We start from the raw sequence: 22,518 nt of genomic DNA, 5'->3' as shown, positions 1-22,518 counted from the left end.
CAGGGCCCAGGCTCAGGTTCTGTTGGTGTACTGGTGTATGTTATAGCATTAGGAATGCTGGTGCCCTGTTTTAAATTAATGACCTCTGGCAAAATGTCAGAACCACAACTAACAAAACCTTGAGGGGCTGGCACTTTGACGCACCTTTTATTACATGAGTAAGTATCCCAATGGCAACAACGAAAACAGGGACTGGATTGTTGTTAGCCCTCTGTGTAGGGGCTTCATGAATAATAACATCGTACAAGAGAACCTGAGTGAATGCAACTATGCCATTAAGAAAACTTGGTCACTGTGGTCTGTGACAGAATGAGGTCCAGAATGGCAGATCACTTTGCGGCTATGGCCACAGCTTAGGAGAACCTAACAAAGGCATTACGCATCCAAACCATCCAGATCTCTCAGAGTTGACCCCATCTATGGGATAGGGGTCAGGCTGAGTTGGGGTAGTAACCCAGTCTGTCTATCCCTATCCTGAGGCCACTACCTCTGCAGGCCCCATTGCCCTTATTACTTCACCCAGACCTTCTGGCCTCAGTGGTCTAGTCCAGGAAGGGAGGTCAGGTCCTAAACAAACTTGACATATCTGATAACATCGCCCACCACAATGGAAGGATCAGATGTCTGTGACCTGTATACAAATGTTTACGATATTCATACTAGCAAAAAAACTAGAGTCAACCTAGATATAAAGATACACACAGGAGTATTATTTAGCGTTAAAAAGGACATGTTATTTGTGACATGTATTAACATAGAACGGATAATGCTAAGCAAAATCAAAGAGGCACAGAAAGACAAATACTCTAATGATCTCACTCATATGTAAAATCTGAAAAAGTCAAACTCATAGAACCAGGGAGTAGAATGTGGTTGCCAAGGGCTGGGGAGCAGGGGAAGTGGGGAGATGTTTATCAAAGAATACAAAGTCATAGTTATGCATGATGAATTAAGTTCTGGAGATCTGCTGTACAGCATGGTGACTATAGCTAATACTGTTATATATTTAAAATTTGCCAGAAGAATACATCTTAAATGTTCTCACCATACACACAAAGAAGGTAATTATGTGAGATGATATGTTAATTAGCTTGATTGTGGTAATCATTCCATAACATATACAAATATCAAAACAGCACACTGTATACTATAAACATTACCATATCTTGTGGTACTACCCTTGAAATGCCTCAGACATTTCAGCCTCAGCCATCCAGTCCAGGAAGGGAAGTCACTTCTTGAATGATGACATTTCTGACAACACTGCCCAGCCAAATAGAAGGATCAGATGTTCCTGGCACTATTAGAGGGACTCTAGCATTCTGGTATTTCTTGGTCCTGTTTCCACCCTTCAGGGATCCCACAGGGAGTGTACCTGAGGGAAACACTGACTCCAGATTAAGAGTTAGGGGGGCCTTTTGGGGTACTGTGGCAGCCTGAACTGCAAACCACCCACAAGATGTACACTCTAAAAAGAGAAAATTGCTGGGAACACTGGAATTTGGATTTCATGGGCAGAGGCCGTCATCTGGTCCACCTGTACCTCCTCCAAGCTCAGTGCTTCTCAACATGTGCTGCAATCATGTGGTTCCTTTGCCCTGGAGTGCAGTGTTCAGTGTCCATACTGCTGTATTCAGATGGGGTGGTACCATCCCACTAGTAGGCTATGTTGATGTCCTTCCTTTACTCGTTGTGAGCTGGCTTTCCATTGTTCAACAGCTCTATTGGACTGAGGATGACAGGGTGCATGGAAAACCCATTGTATTCCATGAGTGTGCCTGCTGTCGTGTTCCTTGGGCAGTAAAGGAGGTTCCTTGTCAAAGCAAAGTTTTAAGGGGTATCCAAAAACATAATTTAAGTTCCCCTAAAAGGTGGCTATGGTATTCCCAGCATCCACAGGTGACATGTATTTGTCCTTGTCAGTTAGCAACCTTTTGCCATACTCCTTGTAACCACACAGATCTTTTTCCACTTGGTTGTCATTCACCTGACCAGATAGCAAGGCTGTTCTTTTTGACAACTAGTGAGAAGTGGGGAGAAGTGGGTTAGTCCAAGGTCACCTGGAGAACGGTCTTGCAGGTGGCAGTTCAAATCACAATTCAATTTTATTAGCGTAAACTGCAAACTGCTTGTCTGTTTCACAAAGATTCTCTTTGATGAAGTTCTAGCCAGGTTCCTCTGAGCCCTTTCTATGTCTAAATAAACCTTTGCCTGTAAAGATCTGAAAAAAACACTAGCAGTTTCTAACAGCTCAAAGCCACACCCATAGGTTGACTATCCTCCTCCTGAAAGTCAACTCCTGAGAAAACTCAAGGTTGCTGAGTTTACTGTTTCTTCCAACCAACACTTGAAGGTAGAGTCCCAGTCTCTGTGGGAGGGTAAGAGCCTACCTTGGCATTAGAGCCAGTTAACAAATCTAAATGGGTTTCACATCAACCAACTCCCTTTCCTGTTTATATCCCTGACTCTACTAAGCCCCCACTTATCCTCCTCTCTATTCCCTCATTCTCCCTTTAAGACACCCAGTCACCTCAATACAAATCAAAATTGAGTTCAGTTCATACTGGACTCTTCTTATTGCAAGAGTATGTTACTGATTTAAATCTATCCTTACTGTTTGTTTTAACTAGTATCTGGCTTTATCTTTGATATGTTCTGTATCTGCAGAGTTCAGGGGTTAATTACTTTGGCTGACTTCATCTACTAAGTCTGGGGACCTCTTTCTCTAGGTTCTCGTTTATCCCTTCTGAGACTTCTCCTTCACTTTCTGGAAGTTGTGGTTAGCCCAGATCCCATCTTTTAGTTCTCCAGACCAGAAAGACCCCAGGCTTTCCACTGCAGCCTTAGCTGTCCTACAGCTGCATCGTGACTATAGCTGGTACTTAGGTCAAAAACATTAACCTTAGCTTGTGCCTGTCTCTTCCTCTGTATTTTATCTCCTACCCAAAATCTTTCTTTCTAGTTTTTCTTCAGTTTCCTGAACTCTCAGGTAGTTGTTTCTAGTATTTTGCTCAGAATCCATATTTATCATCTGTGGGAATGCTGGCCTTTAGATTATGCCACCCTGTTGGAAGACAAAATTTCATGTCTTTGCTTTGCATTTGCTGTGAGCTTACTTGAAATGCCAAAACCGCCACCACCACAGTGAATCCTCTCTTCACATGGTTGAGGTTCTTCTTTAAGATAACATTCATGTTGTACATACTGCTCATACAGGTATTTTTCTTAAATTTATTCTGTACAATAAATACAAATGTTCAAGCTGTCAGTGACGTAATATATCTTAGGTTCTGGAGACTGATAATATTTGTACATGGGCCCTGACACTCCTAACTGTATTATCACCCTGAGCAAGCTTCCTAACTTTTTTGCTCAACTCAATTCCTCGATTACACCATGCTGACAACAACAGTATTTACCTCACTATGTTACTTTGAGGATTAAATATGACAATACATACAAATGAGAACAGCAGGTAATGGAAAGAAAGAGCTTGGTAAATATTAGTTAACTCATATTACGGCAGATGTGTGAAACAAATGTCCCCAATCCCCTTAATGTCTTCCCTCTAATGAAAAAAAATTATTACAAAAATTTAATACATGTTTGAGGATTTTCAAAGATCAAGATTATACAAGACAAAAATCAGGAAAGCATACAAGCAAAAAAATTTTTAGCAGAGAAAAGGAAATGAGTACATAAGCCAAAATAGTCAACCTCCCAAATTATTTTTAAAACGTTGGCTAAAACAGCAATGAAGTACCACTTAATAACTGTTAAATCAGAAATATTAAAATTAACAGCAAGTACTGACTAATTTGTATACTATGGTATACTTTAATGTTGACAGTGTGAATTGATAACTGTTTTGGCACAGTTTGTAATACATTTGAAAGGAAACAAAAAAACTGTATATTTGACATTGGACTTTCTGTAACTCAACATTTACAGCATTATTTCCTCTCTCTTCCATGGTGGACAGAACTAATTCCAGATTCAATCCTTTCCAATGTGTCCCATAATATCAATTACTGCATGTTTTCTGACATCTCATATGTATGGAGAATGAAGGGTGGGAAATGTCAAGCCCAGGGCCAGGAAGTACAGCCATATATCAGGGAAAGTATGATAATAACACTAAGGAAATAAGACTAAAAAATGAAGAAGAGATGTGGGGCCAAAATAACACATGGAAGATCAGATTACATCACATCAGACCTTTCATGATTCAGTTGGGAGTCACTGTTCTAAGTGATGATGTACCTAGAGATACTAAAAACTGTAGACAGTATTCTCATGGTGTTTGCTAGTGTCATCTTTCAAGTTCTAAAGGAATTTCATCCCTTTGAACTGGAAAGCAGAAGACAAATAATCATCCAACTTTTGAGTTATTTTGGTGGAACAGATGGATTGAGTTATTTATATTCATATATATATATATATCAGACTCAGGGAAAAATAAATTTGGTTTAGTCTACTGGCATCTATATTCTTGTTTACCAATAGGTTGTTAATGACTGGGTTATGAAAAGGCTGACAAAAATCTTGGAAAGTACTAACAGACTTCAGATAAATTTGCAGCAGATAGTACCACGCAACACAACTCCTCCTAAGCTTTGATTTAAAAATACTTATAAAGCTTAAAAAAAAAAAAAAAAAACATTAAAGTCGTAGAGACCAATTATTAAGCATATAGGAACATGATATTCATGTATCATTAAAATAAGGATTCTTTCAAGATCTGTTTTCTGTCTCAGTCTAAATCAGGGGTCTGGAGTTGTGGCCTTGAAAAACTAGCCTCAAACAGCTCCGTGCATGCATAATAGCTTTATATGTGTTCCCTTTGTTGGTCCAGTTACCTGATTTATAATTCTTCCTTACCTGAATGACTTTATTAGAATAGAAAACACATTAATATTGCCTTAGGAATTAAATCAATTAAACAATGATGATCAGCTACATTTATCATGTAATTTAATCTGCTTTTTTGTATATTAGCTTTTACATATGGAATCGGGTATCTCAGGATCCCTAATATATAAAAGACCTGCATAAGAAAAAAACATTTGCTGATATGCATAAAATCACAACCACAATAATTGGACCATATTAGACTAGTTAAGAGATGAGGAATATATGCTCATTTGTAAGTGATAAGTAATTATATAAAGATATATAAAGAGAAAACATGGGTTAAGTAACATAGTAACATTAACTTTTTTATATAAACAAATTAGTTATCTCAAGTCCTTAAAAGTTTATGTTTAAAAAAACAGGTCAAGATGAAGAAATAAATTTGTAGTTTAAACTTCCACATGTGCTCCTTTGGGTGGTTTTGCCTTGGATTTTGCTTCCTTTGAAATCTTTCCATTTTGACATTGAGTAAATCTGGCTACTGTAGAAACACCATCCACAAACTTGGTTTTGAAAAGAACGTTTGCATTGTTGAACATACCTTCTTTGAGTGACACCACAATGAACTTAAAGAAAAAAGAAAAAAAGTATAAAAAAACTTTTTGTGATATACTTAAGTTTACTCCTTTATACTGGTGATAAGAATGGTTTGGAGATAATTTAGATTTTATTTCTTTCAATAGTTATATGAGGCACCTAAATGAATGCTAGCTGTCCACTATTTCCTGGTGGTTGACTGCTTGTTGCTATCTTTTGTAGCTGGCATTCAGTTTTGTTGCTAACTAAAGCTGCTCCAGTGAGATATTTTTTCTCATGGTATTTTAATACCAAAGAAAGTTTCAAGTTCCTATAGCACACCACTAGCCCAAACAGAACTTTTGAATAATTAGGCACCACCCCGCCGCCCCGTTCAATGTTATTTGCCAAAACACTGCTATAATAAATACACAATCCATGGTAACTATGAGTGGAGTCCCCAGAGTTGTACAATGCATAATTTATGCAAGCATATTTGGCAGCCCCAGCTCCTACAGCAATAGTGCAATAAAAACAAACTGTTCTTAGCTTCAAGAGGCTTTGTTCTACTTTTTAGCCATGAGAAATTAAATTCTCCCATCAAGTGTCACATGATTTTCTGATACCTGAGTTAAATATCCCTGAGACAGTTTTGTTTTCATTGTACATCTTTATGGCAGTTAACTAGAGAAAACAATTATATTAACCCTAAATCAATTCTGTATTATGACTAAATTGGAATCTCCCTCATGCTACAACCAACATTTTTAATGCCTAGCTCTTTCTTTAAAAGGAGAGTGAAACTTTTTTCCTTCTATACCTATTTAAACATAAGCCTATTTAAATAGATATACAATGCTTTAGTATTTATCAATCCTAAATATCTTATTAACACTGACTACTACTAAAGAATGGTTTTAGAAAAAACTGTTACTGAGACTTTTTTTTTCCTGGTTCTTACCTGAGAATGTGTGAAATGAGTACGCAGCATCTGTCCAATGTTTTGGGTATGAGAAAGATCCAAGGCTGCATCTACCTCATCAAGGATATAAATTGGAGCAGGTTTGAAGAGGAGCATGGACAGTATTAATGACAAGGCCACTAAAGACCTAAGAAAAGGTCAGAAGAAAAGCCATAAAAATTTGATTTTATCACTTATCAAAACACTGAAGCAAATATGTGATCCTATTATTTTGAATAGAGCAGATTTATCTGAAAGGTAGTCATATAAAAAAAAGAATCTTGAGTTTCAAACTTTAACACTTTTGTTGTATTAAAATATTTCTTTTATTTTAGCTTTCCATTTGTCCTCTTTTCAGAAGCATGCTATTTTCATAGACAATTTTAATATTGCCATATTACGTTTGGCACCTATTCTTAAGATCATGTTAGTTTTAAAAGTTCTTTTTTTTCCCTTCCCCAGTTGGCTCATTAGAGCCTAGGTAGCAGGTGATTAAGAGCTATGGTCATTATTTAAGACAGTAACTATCATCTTGGTAACAGTAACTGGGTTAGATGTCATTTTTCAAACTTTCATAATGTACACATTTACATAAACATGCATATACACACAGACAGACACAATCTCTCTCTCTATATTTTTTTGGTACCATTTGTGAATAAGTTGTATAGACTATGGCCCATTACTCTGAGTACATCACTGTCAAAAGTTCAAACAATCTTATGTAAAATTCATAGTTAAACCCAATCTCAGTTCAGTTCTCTTCTAGCTTACTGCAGCTCATTCTAATCTGGTATCAAGAATCATAATAATTATTATATTTTTTCCTTACAAATATATAATTCACAAAAAGCCTTATTTTAATATATTTATAATTACTTAACATTAGACTAAAAATTAGAGTAGCATCTGTAATATACTTATTCTGTAACTTCAAGTACATCCTGGCATACAGTACTAGAATAGGCAACTCAATGCTTGCTGCATTCTTTTTTGTTTTTTGAGAGTCTTGCTCTGTCACCCAGGATGAAGTGCAGTAGCATGATCTCGGTTCACTGCAACCTCTGCCTCCCAGGTTCAAGCAATTCTACTGCCACAGCCTCGCTAATAGCTGAGATTACAGGTGCATGCCACCACACCCAGCTAATGTTTGTAGTTTTAGTAGAGACAGGATTTCACCATGTTGGCCAGGCTGATCTTGAACTTGTGACCTCAAGTGATCCACCCGCCTTGGCCTCCTGAAGTGCTGGGATTACAGGCATGAGCCACCATACCCAGCATACCCAGCCCAAGGCTTGCTGCATTCTAATAGGACTATTTATTAAGAAATATATAAGTAGGGAAAAAATGTGTGCACAAGTAGAGAAAATTGCTAGCCAAAAAAAAGAATAAAACAGTATCATCAAAACCAAATCCCAGTGAGACTGTTAATCACCTCTATAAAAGGGAGCTAAACTCATTCAGCCAACCTAAAATTATGTTTCTTTGTCTTTCTCTGTGATGAGTGCCTCAAGTATTGAGTTTTAAACTTAATCTTAAAAAAAAAAAAATTCTGCTATGCTGAAGGTTTAACTGCCATGTTGGATAGTGGTATATCTAAAAATAACTTTATAGCATCTTAATTACGGAAATAATTTATAGGTCCCAGTAAGAAGAGAAGCATACATTTTCTATTTTCCTCAAAACATTTTCTAGGGCTTCGGCAAATATAGCTGAAGATATTGGGAACTAAACTGTGGAATCCAATTTTTATGAACAGGCAGCAGGAGCTGTATTTTTGATTGTTATTTACAAATGTCATAAAAATATAAATAAAATGTATTTCTACTCATAAAAATGATAAAAGGGCTCATAAGGAACATTTAACAAGTGTATTTTCTATGTACATAAAAAAAGGGTTACATGATGGTGGACAGAGAAAAACAATTCAAGGCCTATGGATTATATACCATGCAGGAGAAAAAACCAATTACTAAATGAATCACTAATTTCAATTATGTGAATATTCACAACCTTCTTTCAGGAGGTTTTAATTAATTGGCTATCGGTAGGTAAGGCGTAAGGACATATGACCTTCTAGGTTTCTATCACTATGCTGATTTTCTGAATCACTGTGTAAGGTCGGGAGAAACTTCCCTGAACTCCAAATCCATGTTATTTTCCAACACTCTTCCTTCCTTTATGTAGATCCAAGGTTCCATCTGGTATCATTTTCCTTTTGCCTGAGAACTTCCTTTAACCTGTAGTATGGTTCTGATGTTTTTATCTGAAAAGTATTCATATTGCCTTCAATTTGAAGAATATTTCTGTTAGATATACAATTCTAAGTTGACATATACTTTCAGCACTTTATGGATGTTCCAGACTTCTGGCTTACATAGCGTTTAACATGAAGTCTAAAGTCATTTTTATTTTTGTTCACTAGCACATAATATGTCTCTTTTCCTCTAGCTGCTTTTAGGATTTTTCTCCTATCACTGGTTTTCAGCAATTTTATGTATCTTTTGCTTTGTTATTTTGTATATGTTTCTGTTTATCCTGCCTGAGATTGATAGAACTCAAGTCTGTGGGTTTACAGAATTCATCAAATCTGGAAAATATGGGGCCATAATTTCTTCAAGTATTCCTCTCCTTTTGGAACTCCAATTACTTGCCCATTAGACAGCTTCCCTTAGGACACTAAAGCTGGTTTTTTTTCCTCCAGTTCTTTATTTTTCAGTGTAGCTTGAATAGATTCTGTTCTATTGCTATGTCTTCAAATTTACTCATTTTTCTTTTACAGTATCTCATCTGCTGTTAATCTCATGCAGCAACCTTTTTTTTAATCTCTAGAAAGTTCACTTAATTCTTTTTAGTAGCTTCTATTTCTCTCATTATGTTCATGTTTTCTTGGATTAACTTGTCTCCTACTTGCATCATCTGTCATTTCAGAGTCTGTTTCTACTCACTAATTTTTCTCTTTAATTTTGATTACATGCTGGACATTGTGGTCATATTGTTTAGGATCTCAATTTCTTTTTAACCTTCTTTAAAGAACACTGGCCTTTGTTCTGATAAACAAGTAACAGTTTGATCCCTTCAAAAAATCTGTTCAGTTTCTTAGGATATGTTTAGATTAGGCTTCACTTCAGGGACAGTAGAGACCTAATGCCAAGGTGCAGCACTCTAGGGCTTTGCAAAATTCTAATCTGTCTTTTTAACTTAGTGATACTACTGACCTCTGTTTGGGCAACTGAAATCCAAAAACTGCCTCTAGAGAGAAAGCCAGGGTGAACACAGGGCTCAGCATTTCTGTTTCATCTTGTCCTGGACTATTCATTTTCTAATATTTGAAAATAGATTTTTTTAAAAACATATTTTGTCTAATTTTCTATTTGCTTATTCCTCCTTTGTCACCTATCTTAATCAAACGTTTTAACCAAATTGTTTAGTCTTATATATTAGGCTCCTTAAATTTTACATGCAAAGGTAGTTAAAACACAAATACAATTTTAAGGTAAGGAGATGAATTATAATTAAGAGGAATGAAAATTATAATATTTATAATATAGCAAAGTGATTCCTCACCTCTGACCACCACTAAGTTCAGTTAGGTTTTCTTTCCAGGTATTTCCTAAGGCAACCTTGAACTCCAGACCATCCAAAACAGTTTGACCCTCTGGTGGTGCAAGCATAGCATTAGCACCAGGCAAAAGAGTAGAAAAAATAGACCCAAAGTCCTTGTTCACCTGGATTTAAAAAATAAAAAAGTTAAAACATCAGGATGCTTTCCAAGAAGAATCAGTTGTTGATATATGTACATGTAACACAGCAGGTCTACTTTGTCTTTTACTCTAACTCAGGGGCTGACAAACTATGGCCCATGAGAAAAATCTGGATATGCTCATTCATTTACAAAGTGTCTACTGGTGCTAGTGATATGACAAAATCAGGTAGTTGCAACAGAGACTGGATGGGCTCCCAAGCAAAAAATATTTACTATCTGGCCCTTTACAAAATGAATTACTGAATCCTGCTCTAATTTCCAGGGGAACTAGAAGGCACACCTCTAACTCCACTCCAAAGTTTTGACACTTTTGTAGAACACACTGCAGGAATCCTCAAGATACACACAATTGTATCACATGAGGAAAGAAACACAAAATAGAGAAGCAAAAAAAAACAAAACTCTTTTTGGAATAAAATGTTCTCTTCCAAAACTTTTCTTTTTCCTGTTGACTGATAGAATAAGATGGGTCCAAAGGCCTAAGTAGATCAGTGTGAGGCCCAGGAGAAAAAGGGGCATGAAATCAAAGGACCAGATCTGTTAAAGCATTCTTTTCTACATGCCTCATCTCCTAGCCGAAGAGGTTAAGCTGTTGAGGGCCAGAAACAGGATTACATCCCAAGAGAAAAGAAAGCTGTTTGGCCTGCCCCTGTCTTGCCACAGAAGGAGACAGAAATTTAGGGGCAAAATCCTAGCTTGTAATAGGGTAATTTTTGTTCATACGCACTTGATTGATGATTTGGGAATCTGGCCATCTGTCTTCAAAGACATGACTAATATTCTTAGTTCAGCAGTCAAACTTGAAAGCCTAACACACACACACACACACACACACAAAGGACTTGACAGCCAAGTTCTCTAAAGAAATCTCCAAATTCAAATGCAGGTATACAATATTCAAATGTAAATATAGTTTTTAATGAATACTTATAGTAACAAGAAAATCGCATAGACACAAGCAGTGATCCTAAATATAGATTTACTAAGTAACACACATTTTAAAAGCAAGTACATGGCTGCTGAATAATATCCTACAGATTGGAAGCAGGTTCTAGGCCAAGTGTGGGAGAGGCAGCTCAGGACCAACAGAGAGGAATGCTACTAAACTTGAACCAGAGACCCAATGTGAAACTTCCTCCAAAAGAGAATGGACAGAGAAGAATACAGCCCTATGCTACATAGAAAATGAGTTATATTCATAGATTGATATAAAGATGAAATAAAAGAGAATTCTGCAAGTCCAATGAGGCTATTAAAAAAACAAACCAAAAGCAACAAAAGCCTAGAATACTCTGGCTTTGTCACTTTGTCAATCAAGTATGCCTGAAGCCAGAAGGAAGAATATAATGCTGGTAACAGTACCTACTTCATTAGGTTATTGTGAAGATTAGATGAGAAAATTAATTTGAGAATAGTGACTAGCATATAATAAGCATTGACTAAATGTTACTGGCTTGGAAGAACCTTGGAAATTAGGGAAGAGCAGGATATGTTTAGACAATAGATTCTGATTTGCACTAAGTCCAGGAACCCTGGTGGGAAAAAAGAAAAAAAAACCTCTCAGATCCAGTGTTAAATCGACATGCTGCACACCAATTAATAGGGTCAGCCTTTTGCTTCCATTTTTAAGAGAAAAATAGTACAGGGAATGGAGCACTGAAAATAAGTCTTAGAGAAGAAAAAAACAAGGTGACTAAAAGGGATAATTGTGCTGCATTACTGAAGATAGAGTTCCTACAGAATTACAAAGAGAAAAAGAGGCAAGGTGCCCCATTAAAACCCAGAAAGCACAGGTTTGCTAAACTACCAAACAGCACAGTAACTCTATGTTTGGAATCTGTGAAGTAAGAATCTTCTGCTATAGTAAAAATGGAAAAACTTCCACATGAGAGGCTAAGGAATTATCCTATAGGAGACAGATACATGAAGTCAGGGAAGCAGAAGTAACAGTAAAGAAGCCTGAGATCCGCCAAAGTTGTCATAAAACAAAATGGAATTGGGATTTTGTTGAGTAAGCATCCTGTAAAAGAGAATACTAAACTTGGCTTGTTTACTGTCCAATTCTTAAAGAAGTACAAGAATGCCAGGATCTGGTAGTAGTCAAGTTCAAAAAGAAAAAATGCATTTAAAAGTCAGAGGTTTTCATTAAGGTGTGAATATGTGCCTCATTCAAACATAGATCAGCCATTTCAAATTTCTTATAGAGTATAAATCCACTGACGATATTTTTTCATCCTTGCAACCTCATATAAAACAAAACATAAAAAATACCTTTTGCCATGCAATATTTAGGGCTTGGTTTTTCTTCTGGTCAAGGTCTTCTATAGTTGTAAGAATTTTGGATTTGTCATTTTCTACAATTCTCTTCTTCTTCATCAAGTCATTATACTATGAGATAAAAAACATGGTTAACTGGGAAAATATAAAATCTCTTCTATATTCTGGAATTAGGTCAGAAATAAACAGGTTTCATTATTTTTATATATAATACATACATTCCTATTTACCAAAAAGATATAATGCACTAAGAATTATATATACTCTTATATACTATACATATACTGTATGATGTGTGTATATACACACTCTTAACAAAATTAGGAGTAAAATCATCCATATGTATATAACAAAATTAAATTGCTAGAACTAAGAATTTATAAGACAAAGTCCTTAAAATATTTTGACTCCACTAATATTCCCTTATCTCCTTGCAAGAGATAAGGCAGCCAAGGCAAAAAAAAAAAAAAAAAAGTGTTATATATAAACTTAAGTAAAAGGAGCCCTGAAAGCTCTCCTCTTAAGGTCAGCCTTAGCAGTGACATGAACAAAATTTTGATCCTTCACCATGATATATAGGAACCACATAAATTGGACCTTATTTTTTTTTAATTTTAAGTTCTGGGATACATGCGCAGAATGTGCAGGTTTGTTACACAGGTATACATGTGCCATGGTGGTTTGCTGCACCAATCAACCAGGTTTTAAGCCCTGTATGCATCAGGATAAAGGGAACTGGACCTTATTTATCCCTTCACTTTACGGCATTAAACTCCTCCCCGGGTTCTGGCCATACAGTCTTTTATAGCTCCTTTGAACAAAATAAACTCACTATTGTCTTATGGCCCCTGCACTGTTCTCCCTTCCTGGAATGCTCTTTCTAAGACATAACGGTTGCCTGAAATTTCAGCTCAAATATCACCACTTTAGAATAGTCTTCCTTCGAGCAAGGCTGTAGAAGGATAATCATACCATGAACAGCAGCGGGACTTCCTAAAACTCTTCCTAATTCATTTCTCCTCAAAGCCCTACATTTCAAGGAGGCTTCACGTTCACCTTTAACAATACTAGCCAGTCCTGCTGTTTTCCTTGCTGTCCCTCTTCTTTACAGCCACGCTCCCCAAACCTTCTCTCTACATTTTTATCTTATTTTTTCATGAAAATCCATGTAATTGCTTATGCAGATAGACACAAAACACAAGAAAAAAAAAGGCCATCTGCTGATCAACAACATAGGCTTCTCCTCTGGTAAAGAGATGGGAGTTGATAAATTCTTTTGAAAAAAATATTAGACTCAGGTCTCATCTAAACGAGTAAAAGTGAACAAGTTTCATGTTATGCAGATCAAATTCAGACCAAAGTTTTCCTTCTACAAATATACCACACATTGCAAAGCTTTAATGTAGAAATGAAAACCAGCAGGAGCATTTTCTAGAAAGATCACAATACCTGCATGATTCATCTGTTTGGTATCTAACATAATATAGACTCTTTGTGCATATTCATGCTAAAAACAGTTAAAAAAAAGTTATGGTAAAATTTCTTCAAAGTAATTGTGCTATTATCAGTGTTGCAGATTTCTCATGAATTTTACTCTATGATTTGCAAATTCAAACAGAATTTTGCAGCATTAAGGAAGGTATGGGGCATTAATATAAAATTACTAAGATAGCCATTTCTTATGGCTATCTTAAGAGCAGGGAATGCTTCCCCAACTGGGTTTTTCTAGTGCTAGGTCCTCCCAAGTTCATCACTAGATGACAGTAAACTCCCTTCCCAGACTCAAAGTTTTGTCAAGTTAGGGGAGAATAACATTACTAAGTAATTGAGAGCATTCTGAGAAGAGGCTGCAGAATTTATAGATTAGTGAAACAGTATTTATGTATATAATGGCTTTAGTCATTACTTATATAATAGTTTCAGTATACAGTAGAGTCAAGAGGACGACAGCAGCATATCCTATTCAAGGCTTTTTCAATGCAAGTGAAAGAAATGATAGAAATGTGAGGAATTATGTTTGACAAAGAACAAAAGCCAGTGAAACAGTCATTCCAGGTGTAATAGAATGTAAAAACAACTAATGATGCGTAAGAGTAATAAGAAAAAAATGATGAAAAGAGAAAAAGGAAAGCAGAAAGAAAAATATCAAGGACATCTGCAAAAGGTTAACTCTAATAATTGCATCAGGGGTCATACAGAGCTATCAATGCTGGTCATGTTCTAATGTGGCCAGATATTCATAAGAAATTGACTTACTCGCTCTTCAGCTTCTGTCAATACATTCATAGCTCTCATATTGACATTTCTTCCTAGTTTCTCCTTCATTTCTTGCAACTTCTGAAGTCTCTGACCAGCTTCTTTAGGGTTGTTAGTTTTGAAATCATAGGCACTATTGGGTTGGCCAAAGAGGTGTCTCTCTGCATTAATCCAGTCATAATCTTTCAACATTTTGGATACCTAGCCACATATAAAAATAGATGGGAGATCTATGAATGTTTACAAACCAATATGTATAAGCCAGTTTCTTAAATATTTAATACTGAAGAGGAAAAAACCTTCAATGACTAATTTTTTTTTTTTTTTTTTTTGAGATGGAGTTTCACTCTTGTTGCCCAAGCTGGAGTGCCATGGCGCGATCTTGGCTGACCGCAACTTACGCCTCCCAGGTTCAAGCAATTCTGCTGCCTCAGCCTCCCGAGTAACTGGGATTACAGGTATGCACCACCATGCCCAGCTAATTTTGTATTTTTTAGTAGAGATGGGGTTTCTCCATGTTGGTCAGGCTGGTCTGGAACTCCTGACCTCAGGTGATCCGCCCACCTTGGCCTCCCAAAGTGCTGGGATTACAGGCGTGAGCCACCGTGCCTAGGCGACTCATTTTAAAAATGAGTTTCATTACTGACAAGAATAAAGATGAATATTTTTACTAAAAATGAGTTTCATTACTGACAAGAATAAAGATGAATATTTTTACCTGGAGCACAGACTACAGAAACAAGACATTCTATAGCAAAAGATCTTCCTATTACTTTGGCATTAGAAGAGCCAACTCACAGAGAAATTTTTACAAGGTATACGCAAAGCACCTCCATTAGAATGAAATGTAAGTCAGGTAGAACTCCTTCAGAATTTACCAAATTCAATCTATTGCTTCAAAACACAACTTATGAGAAGCTAAAATTCTTTTAATACTTAAGTCATAGATTGGGTAAAAACCATGGAAGCCTAATGCTGACTGAGACCTAATAATTTTTCTCTCAGAAATATATTCTAAGAAACTGCCCTAAACATTGACTCTATCCCTGCTCCCACCCTTTTGAAAAAGGCACCGTATAATAATTTTTCATGTAATACAACTGATTACACAGTTCAAATTATAGTGCTTAAAGAAGACTTTCTTCTACTAGAATTATGATTCATTCTCACTGGCAGAATCCAATCCTTGTTAATTCGTTGACTTGTATTAATTCCATGGATATGGTCTCACCTGTAGGCACCAAAATTCAATTATCATTTCTAGTATATCTTCCTTTTGAACTGTAAACTCTTTGAAAGCATTCTGTATGTGTTGCTCATCCTTACACTGTCAGTGCCTGGCACAGTATCTGATACTAGCAGGTATGTATAAATCTTTGATTGACTTCTTAGCAGACCCACTTGTAAGTCCCTCCTTTTACTCTTTCTATTGTAAATAAAATCTCCTAGCAATCACCAGTACTAGCATTTTCAATTACCAAAAAACTATTAGCAGTAACATTGCCACTGGTAATATTTCAGTCAGTCTACTATCACTAAGCTAATGGGAAATCAATAGTAATAAAGTGGTAGATTATAATGTAGCCATAAAAAATGTTGTTTAAATCAAGTTCCACGGTTCTTTCAGAAGAGGGGGAGATTGTTTTGTATGTTCTTGATCTTTCTGAAGTTAAAGTTCATGTATTTTTAGGATGCTAAAAAAAAAATCCTGGACATTAAAAAGGTGCCAAACTGTTACACACTCATAAGAAAACATGCTAGATGAATTATTAATACCATGTTAATGCAGCTTCTTAACCAAGCAATGAATTTCTGCAAAAGCATGTGTTATCTTTAAAGCACTGAAGTAAAGGTGCTGTGATACATGAAAGAAAGAAACTGGGATAACCTCAAAAACACAGCTGCTTGGCAAAACATCAGATTTTTTATAAAGTTGCAAATACTGACAGCAGTGACACTCATAAAGACATGTGGAAGCCAATTCAGTCCTTTTTTTAGATTACCTGTATATATAGTTCCGTGAGTTCTTTAAATTCAATTTGAAATAAGGTAGAGAATATATATCATTATTACTAGAACATCAGTAATTAGTTCTATCAATTTCCATGGGAGACCACTAAACATTTCGTAAATACATCTTGTAGATGGGAAAAAATATCTAAAGTTAAATCTAAAAATAAAACATTTGTGCAATTTGTTGAAAATTAGCATTGTTGAAAAGCAGTTAAAGCTGCAAGCTCAAATTTATGTCAGGCTGTAATTTTGCCATTTATATTTATAGAGTTCTCTATCAAGCAGTTTTCTAAAATTTTTCAAGAGCTCAGTAACAAAAATTTGATTTAGTATAAAAAATGCACACAAACGTATACCTTTGCAGCACCATCTTCAGCCTCCCGTTTATGTTTGCTGATGTTGTGGTCTAATTCCTTAATTTTAAGCTGAGAATCATTGTTTTGCTCCTTGTGTTTTGCCACTTCTGCATATTTAGCTTTAATTACAGTGTCTTGGGCTGTTATCACCTCTTTTTGCTTGGTCACCTCTTCTTGAGCTTTATTTACTGACTCCTGAAACAAAAAAATTAAAGAAAATATGTGGTGAGTTAACATGTAAATAATTTCAATTTACTAAACAATTATCTGACAGATCCCTGACAGATCCCTGGGCAAGATGGCAATGTGATTACAGGCAGAGAGATGATCACCTAACCCTCTATATTTTATATCACCATTAAAAGGACTAATTAATTTATACACAGAAGAAAACTTGGATTATCCCTGGAAAAAGGGGTGGGGGTACAATGCTCATGCTGCAAATGAGAGCGTTTTTGCTAGATGTAATGTAGATGGAATCAACTAAGTGAGGAAGAAGAGGGACTGCTAGAAGCTGACTGACCTATGTGAGAAGAAGAGGGACTGCTAGAAGCTGACTGACCTATGTGATCCCAAAACTGGCAATTCTGGATGAGTAACAGCTATTTGTGCCTCATTCTCTCATCACGATGAGTGAAAAGATTGAGAACACTAAAGTCAAACATCTTAAGCTAATGTTTCATAAAAATATTAGCATTTTCAATTTCTCCAATTTGATAAATAAATCCTACCTTATTTTTAGCCACCTCAGCTGCCATTACTTCAATCTGACTTTCATAGGATTTGATAGCTTCATTTACAGCTTCAAGCTGTTGTTTGTAAGATGTATGCTCTCTCTTGAGCTCTTCCAGTTCCAGAGTGATAGCTTCAACTTCCTATAAAAAATACAGTATTTGGGTATTCATATAGGTTATTAACTACTAAAAAACAAGTATGTACAGAACAATTAAATACATAATAATCTCATGCAAGTAAGACCCACAGCTTTGTTACCACTCAGCTACCGAAAGTACAGGTTAAGCTGCTTCCCCAGAAAAAGGAAGTTTATTTTCCTATATCAAAAAAAAAAAAGTATGTGTAATTTTTATAGGTTCAAAGAACTCTGCATAAATTATTTTCTTTATCCTTTATTCCTACAGGGAAAACAATATAACATTCTATGTAACAGATGAATTAGTGGAAGTAAAGCTTTTTTAAAAACAAAATTGTTCAATGTGTAAAAAGTTTCTCAATATTCTTCTTTCCCACTATAGCCTTCAATTCATTAGAAGAGCAGTCCCCAACCTTTTTGGCACCAAGGACCAGATTTGTGGAAGATGATTTTTCCATATGGCGGGCGCAGGGAGAGAGTATGGTTTCTGGATAAAACCACCCCATCTCAGATCATCAGGCATTAGATTCTCATAAGGAATATGCAACCTAGATCCCTTGCATGCACAGTTCACAAAAGGGTCTGCACTCCTCTGAGAATCTAATGCCACCGCTGATCTGACAGAAGGTGTAACTCAGGCGGTAATCCTCATTTGCCTGCCATACACCTCCTCTGTTACTGGTCTGTGGCCTGGGGGTTGGGGACCCCTGCATTAGAAAATACTTTGTACAGCTATTTAATGACAAGAATCTTAGAGTGGGCTAAAAAAAAATGCGAGGGAATATATTTAGGTGAAATCGCATAAAAGTGATTAACAGCATAGCCTTTGGAGACAAAAACCTAGCTTCAGATTCCAGCTTTGGCATTAGCTAAAAGATATAATAAAGTATCATCAGTTTACAACTGAATGACACCTTGTAAATATAACATGCTTTGTCTTCCATCATGCTCTCACAGTGCACATTCATTTAGGTGCTTATCAAATAAAAATGTCAACTTGCTGAATCTCTGATATGACATCCACAATTACCAAATAATCCACTCCTGAAGAAAGGCCATCCGCTCTTGAAGGAAGCATTTACCAACTATCAACTTTGCCCTTTCCTTAAAATTAGCATCCCCTACTCACAACTATGAAACACTCGACTGCAGGGTTTTCAGAGAAAAATACAGATTAAATATCCCTTATCCAAAGTGTGTAGGACCAGAAGTCTTTCAGACTTCAGATTTTTTTTTGGATTTTGGAATACTTGCATTATACAGAGTAACTAAGTATCCCAAATCCAATCTGCTCCAATGAACATTTCCTTTGAGCCTCAGATCAACACTCAAAAAGTTTCTAATTTGTATTTTGGATTTGAGATGCTCATCCTGGATACTTCTTTGACTTGTAAGAAGCACAATTTGTTTCCAAAGAACACTGCTCCCTTTTAGATTCTGAGATCAATTCTGATGAATAAGGTCAACCAATGATGCTCTACCACCTTCAGCTCTACGTTGACTTTAAAAGGTTGGTTCAATTTCAAAAAGAAGTTATTACCTGTTGTTTTTCTTTCATCTTCTTGCTAGATGCATCTGCCTTTGTTTTGGCACAATCCAGTTTTTTCTGAGCATCTTTCAGTTCTCGCTCTCTTTCAGCTTCTGCATTTTTCATTTTATTTTCCAATACTTCATATTTTTCTTCTGCTTTTCTTTGGATTTCTTCAGTGTTTTTCAAAGTCTCCTCACTTTCCTCTGCATCATAAAGTAAGCAAATGTGGCTAAATTAACAATGGTAAAGGTTTACAAATTCAACTTTTAATAGAAGAAATGGTTTGGAAAATTACAGGGTACAATTTAAGAAAATTAACTATCCCAATGATATTCTAGAAATGGTATAATGAAATGCAGATCCTACCTAAAAGCCATACTTGAATTATCTAAAGATCTGTAACAAAATAATTTCTTTTGCTATGAACTTGAACTTTACCTACAACTATCCTTTTACAAAGGTACTGAAGCAATCTATTTAAAAAAAAAAAATCACAGATCGTATTTTTAACGCAACTGTATGCTTCCTAAAACCAGAACAGTGTAACTATGGTATTTTTCTATAGTTGCTAGAAAGTGTGTAATTTCATAAACAAGCTTACTTTATTTCTTTGCCTATTTTATACATATTCAGGGAACTTCTCATTAAAGTCGACAAATAATATGACAGTATGCCTAGGATACAAAGGAAAAACATCCCCAAATCTGTGAAAGAAAAAAATAAGGTCAGGCGTGGTAGTTCATGCCTGTGTAATCCCAGCACTTTGGGAGGCCAAGGCAGGCAGATCATGAGGTCAAGAGATCAAGACCATCCTGACCAACATGGTGAAACCTCACCTCTACTAAAAATACAAAAATTAGCTGGGTGTGGTGGTGCACGCCTGTAGTCCCAGCTACTTGGGAGGCTGAAGAAGGCGCTTGAACCCAGGAGTCGGAGGTTGCAGTGAGCTGAGATCCCACCATTGCACTCCAGCCTGGGGACAGAGAGAGACTCCGTCTCAAAAAAATAAATAGAAGAGCAATACTGAATGAACATGTGTTGCTGTAACAACTGATATATATTGTGAGTGTTAGGACCCAGGTGCAAACATAACCTTGGAAGTCATTACCGCACAATTTCTTACACTACTTTTCATTGCAGAAAATACTATTAAAATATTAGTGGAGAAGCACATGTGTGGATATAACAAACTTTTGTATAATAAAAATACTATGAACACAAAATTAAAAGACCAGTACATAGCCAAAAAAGATGGTAAAAGGATATTTGCAATGCACATAACCTACAAGAAATTAGGACTCTTAAGAATGAGAACAGTGGGAAAAAAACCATGAGCAACCCATGGGCAAAAGAAATAAACAGAACATTCACAGAAGTATAAACCCAAAGGTCCAATGAACATACAAAAAAAGATCCCAAATTTCATCAGCAATTAGGGAAATGCAAATTAAATGCTAATGCATGCTATCTTTTCACAACCAACAGATTTGGAAAATTTTAAAAGTCTGGAGAAAAAAGAACTTGGAGAAATGAAAACTTTCATATGCTACTGGTGGAAATGAGTATTGGTAAAAACGAACAGACCTTTGACAATATACAATAAAGATGAAAATGACCATACTCTAAGACCTAGAAATCCCATACTTGGATTTTCCCTAAATAAACTTTATCATATATATCTTAAACATAGCACAGGTAGAGAAGATACCTAAAGTAAGGTAACGGATATGAATAAAACCAGAGATTAAGCATGGACTGTTTTCATCTTACCAATGGTTTTTTTAAGGGCATCTAATTCTTCTTGTTGCTTGTGATATGAGCTTTGCTGGAGCTTGGTTTGTAATAAATCTGCCTCTTCAGTTTTCATCTCCCACTGCTGTTTTAGTTGGCGGTATCTTACAGAAACAGAAACATGAAAGAAATGACTGTCATTTTTCTGGTATTTGAGAAATACATTCAAACTTCAGATTCTTACCTTAAATAAACTCACATACATTATAAACAATATAAGATGCTACTGGTTACAGGAATAATTTTGATGGCTTTCAAGTTTCTGAGGCACCAATTAATTCAAATTTAGATCTGATCATTGAAGGTGAACAACTCTAAATGACTAAAATCCATAATAACTATTTACATTAAAAATATTTAACAGCTAGGTTTCCTTAAAAATAATCCCTCTTGCTAACTGAAAAGAAAAAAAAAATCAAACCAACTACTCACCATGAAAAATGATTAATTAAAACAATTACATAAAATTTCAAAAATGTAGTTATCTATTTATTAACCTCATTTTCAAATGTTAACAATAATAATAATGTTCCCTACTTTCAGTGTAAGAAAAATAGTTTTGAACTTAGTTGTTTAAAATGCACTTTCTTGAAAACTTTGTAATTCTATCCCAGTTCTGGCTGCTTAGTCATTTCTTTTGAAAGGTATTTAGCTAATTCAGTTGCAGTGAAATTTCAAGTTAATATAAATTCACAAAGTACCTTGTCACTAGAAATTCATGAAGTTTGAGGGAAAAAAAAAAACAAAACTTATAAAATATAAATACTACCTTGAGTATTCTTGCCTGAAGATATACTTGACGGTACTTAAAACAATAATTTTAACTTCAAATTAATTTAAAAATGTGGAGTGTAGAAATATTTGTTTAAAAGATGTTACTTTCCTGATATGGTGTGAAACAATGGCTTTAGCTGATTCTTCCACCATTCTCATTTTTTTCAAAATCTATTTTCCTTCCTTGACCTCAGTGTCACAATTAGCAAAGAATTCAATTCTGCAGAATAAATGATCCAATACTACTGAACAAAATTAACAGTTCTAAACCAAATGTAACTAACTACAAACTCATCACCTTGTTAGAGCTTCCACATATCACAGAAAAATTTTGTTTTACTCTTCTCACAGAAAAAAATTCATTTACTCTATGGTTAATTTATATTCACGAAGGTAAAATGCAGGCCTTTACATGTATGTGATGTTTGAAAGTAAACAGGATAGAACACTTGAGGCCAGGAGTTCGAGACCAACCTGGCCAACGTGGTGAAA

General features: G+C 35.7%; 1 protein-coding gene across 7 annotated transcripts in view; it reads right to left on the bottom strand.

Moving 5' to 3' along the window:
* Positions 1–5,237: 5,237 nt before the first annotated feature.
* SMC2 (structural maintenance of chromosomes 2) overlaps positions 5,238–22,518 on the bottom strand; it is a 45,265-nt gene continuing 27,984 nt past the window's right edge. For 6 of the 7 annotated variants that reach the window (XM_054500666.2, XM_054500662.2, XM_054500663.2 and 3 more), the window contains exons 17-25: positions 21,232–21,356; positions 19,471–19,664; positions 17,791–17,934; positions 17,060–17,254; positions 14,691–14,891; positions 12,429–12,545; positions 9,959–10,119; positions 6,392–6,539; positions 5,238–5,480 (exon numbers count right to left, since the gene is read on the bottom strand). In XM_054500666.2, the coding sequence (XP_054356641.1) occupies positions 5,304–5,480; positions 6,392–6,539; positions 9,959–10,119; positions 12,429–12,545; positions 14,691–14,891; positions 17,060–17,254; positions 17,791–17,934; positions 19,471–19,664; positions 21,232–21,356 (1,462 nt within the window). In that variant the 3' untranslated portion in view covers positions 5,238–5,303. Of the gene's footprint in view, positions 5,481–6,391; positions 6,540–6,612; positions 8,658–9,958; positions 10,120–12,428; positions 12,546–14,690; positions 14,892–17,059; positions 17,255–17,790; positions 17,935–19,470; positions 19,665–21,231; positions 21,357–22,518 lie in introns of those variants that run through there. The other variant, XM_063649771.1, reaches the window with a different exon arrangement.

The sequence above is a fragment of the Pongo pygmaeus genome, chromosome 13 (assembly GCF_028885625.2).
Source record: "Pongo pygmaeus isolate AG05252 chromosome 13, NHGRI_mPonPyg2-v2.0_pri, whole genome shotgun sequence".
Classification (NCBI taxonomy): domain Eukaryota; kingdom Metazoa; phylum Chordata; class Mammalia; order Primates; family Hominidae; genus Pongo; species Pongo pygmaeus.
Note: the sequence above shows the minus strand (reverse complement) of the source record. Positions and strands in the feature narration are given on the sequence as shown.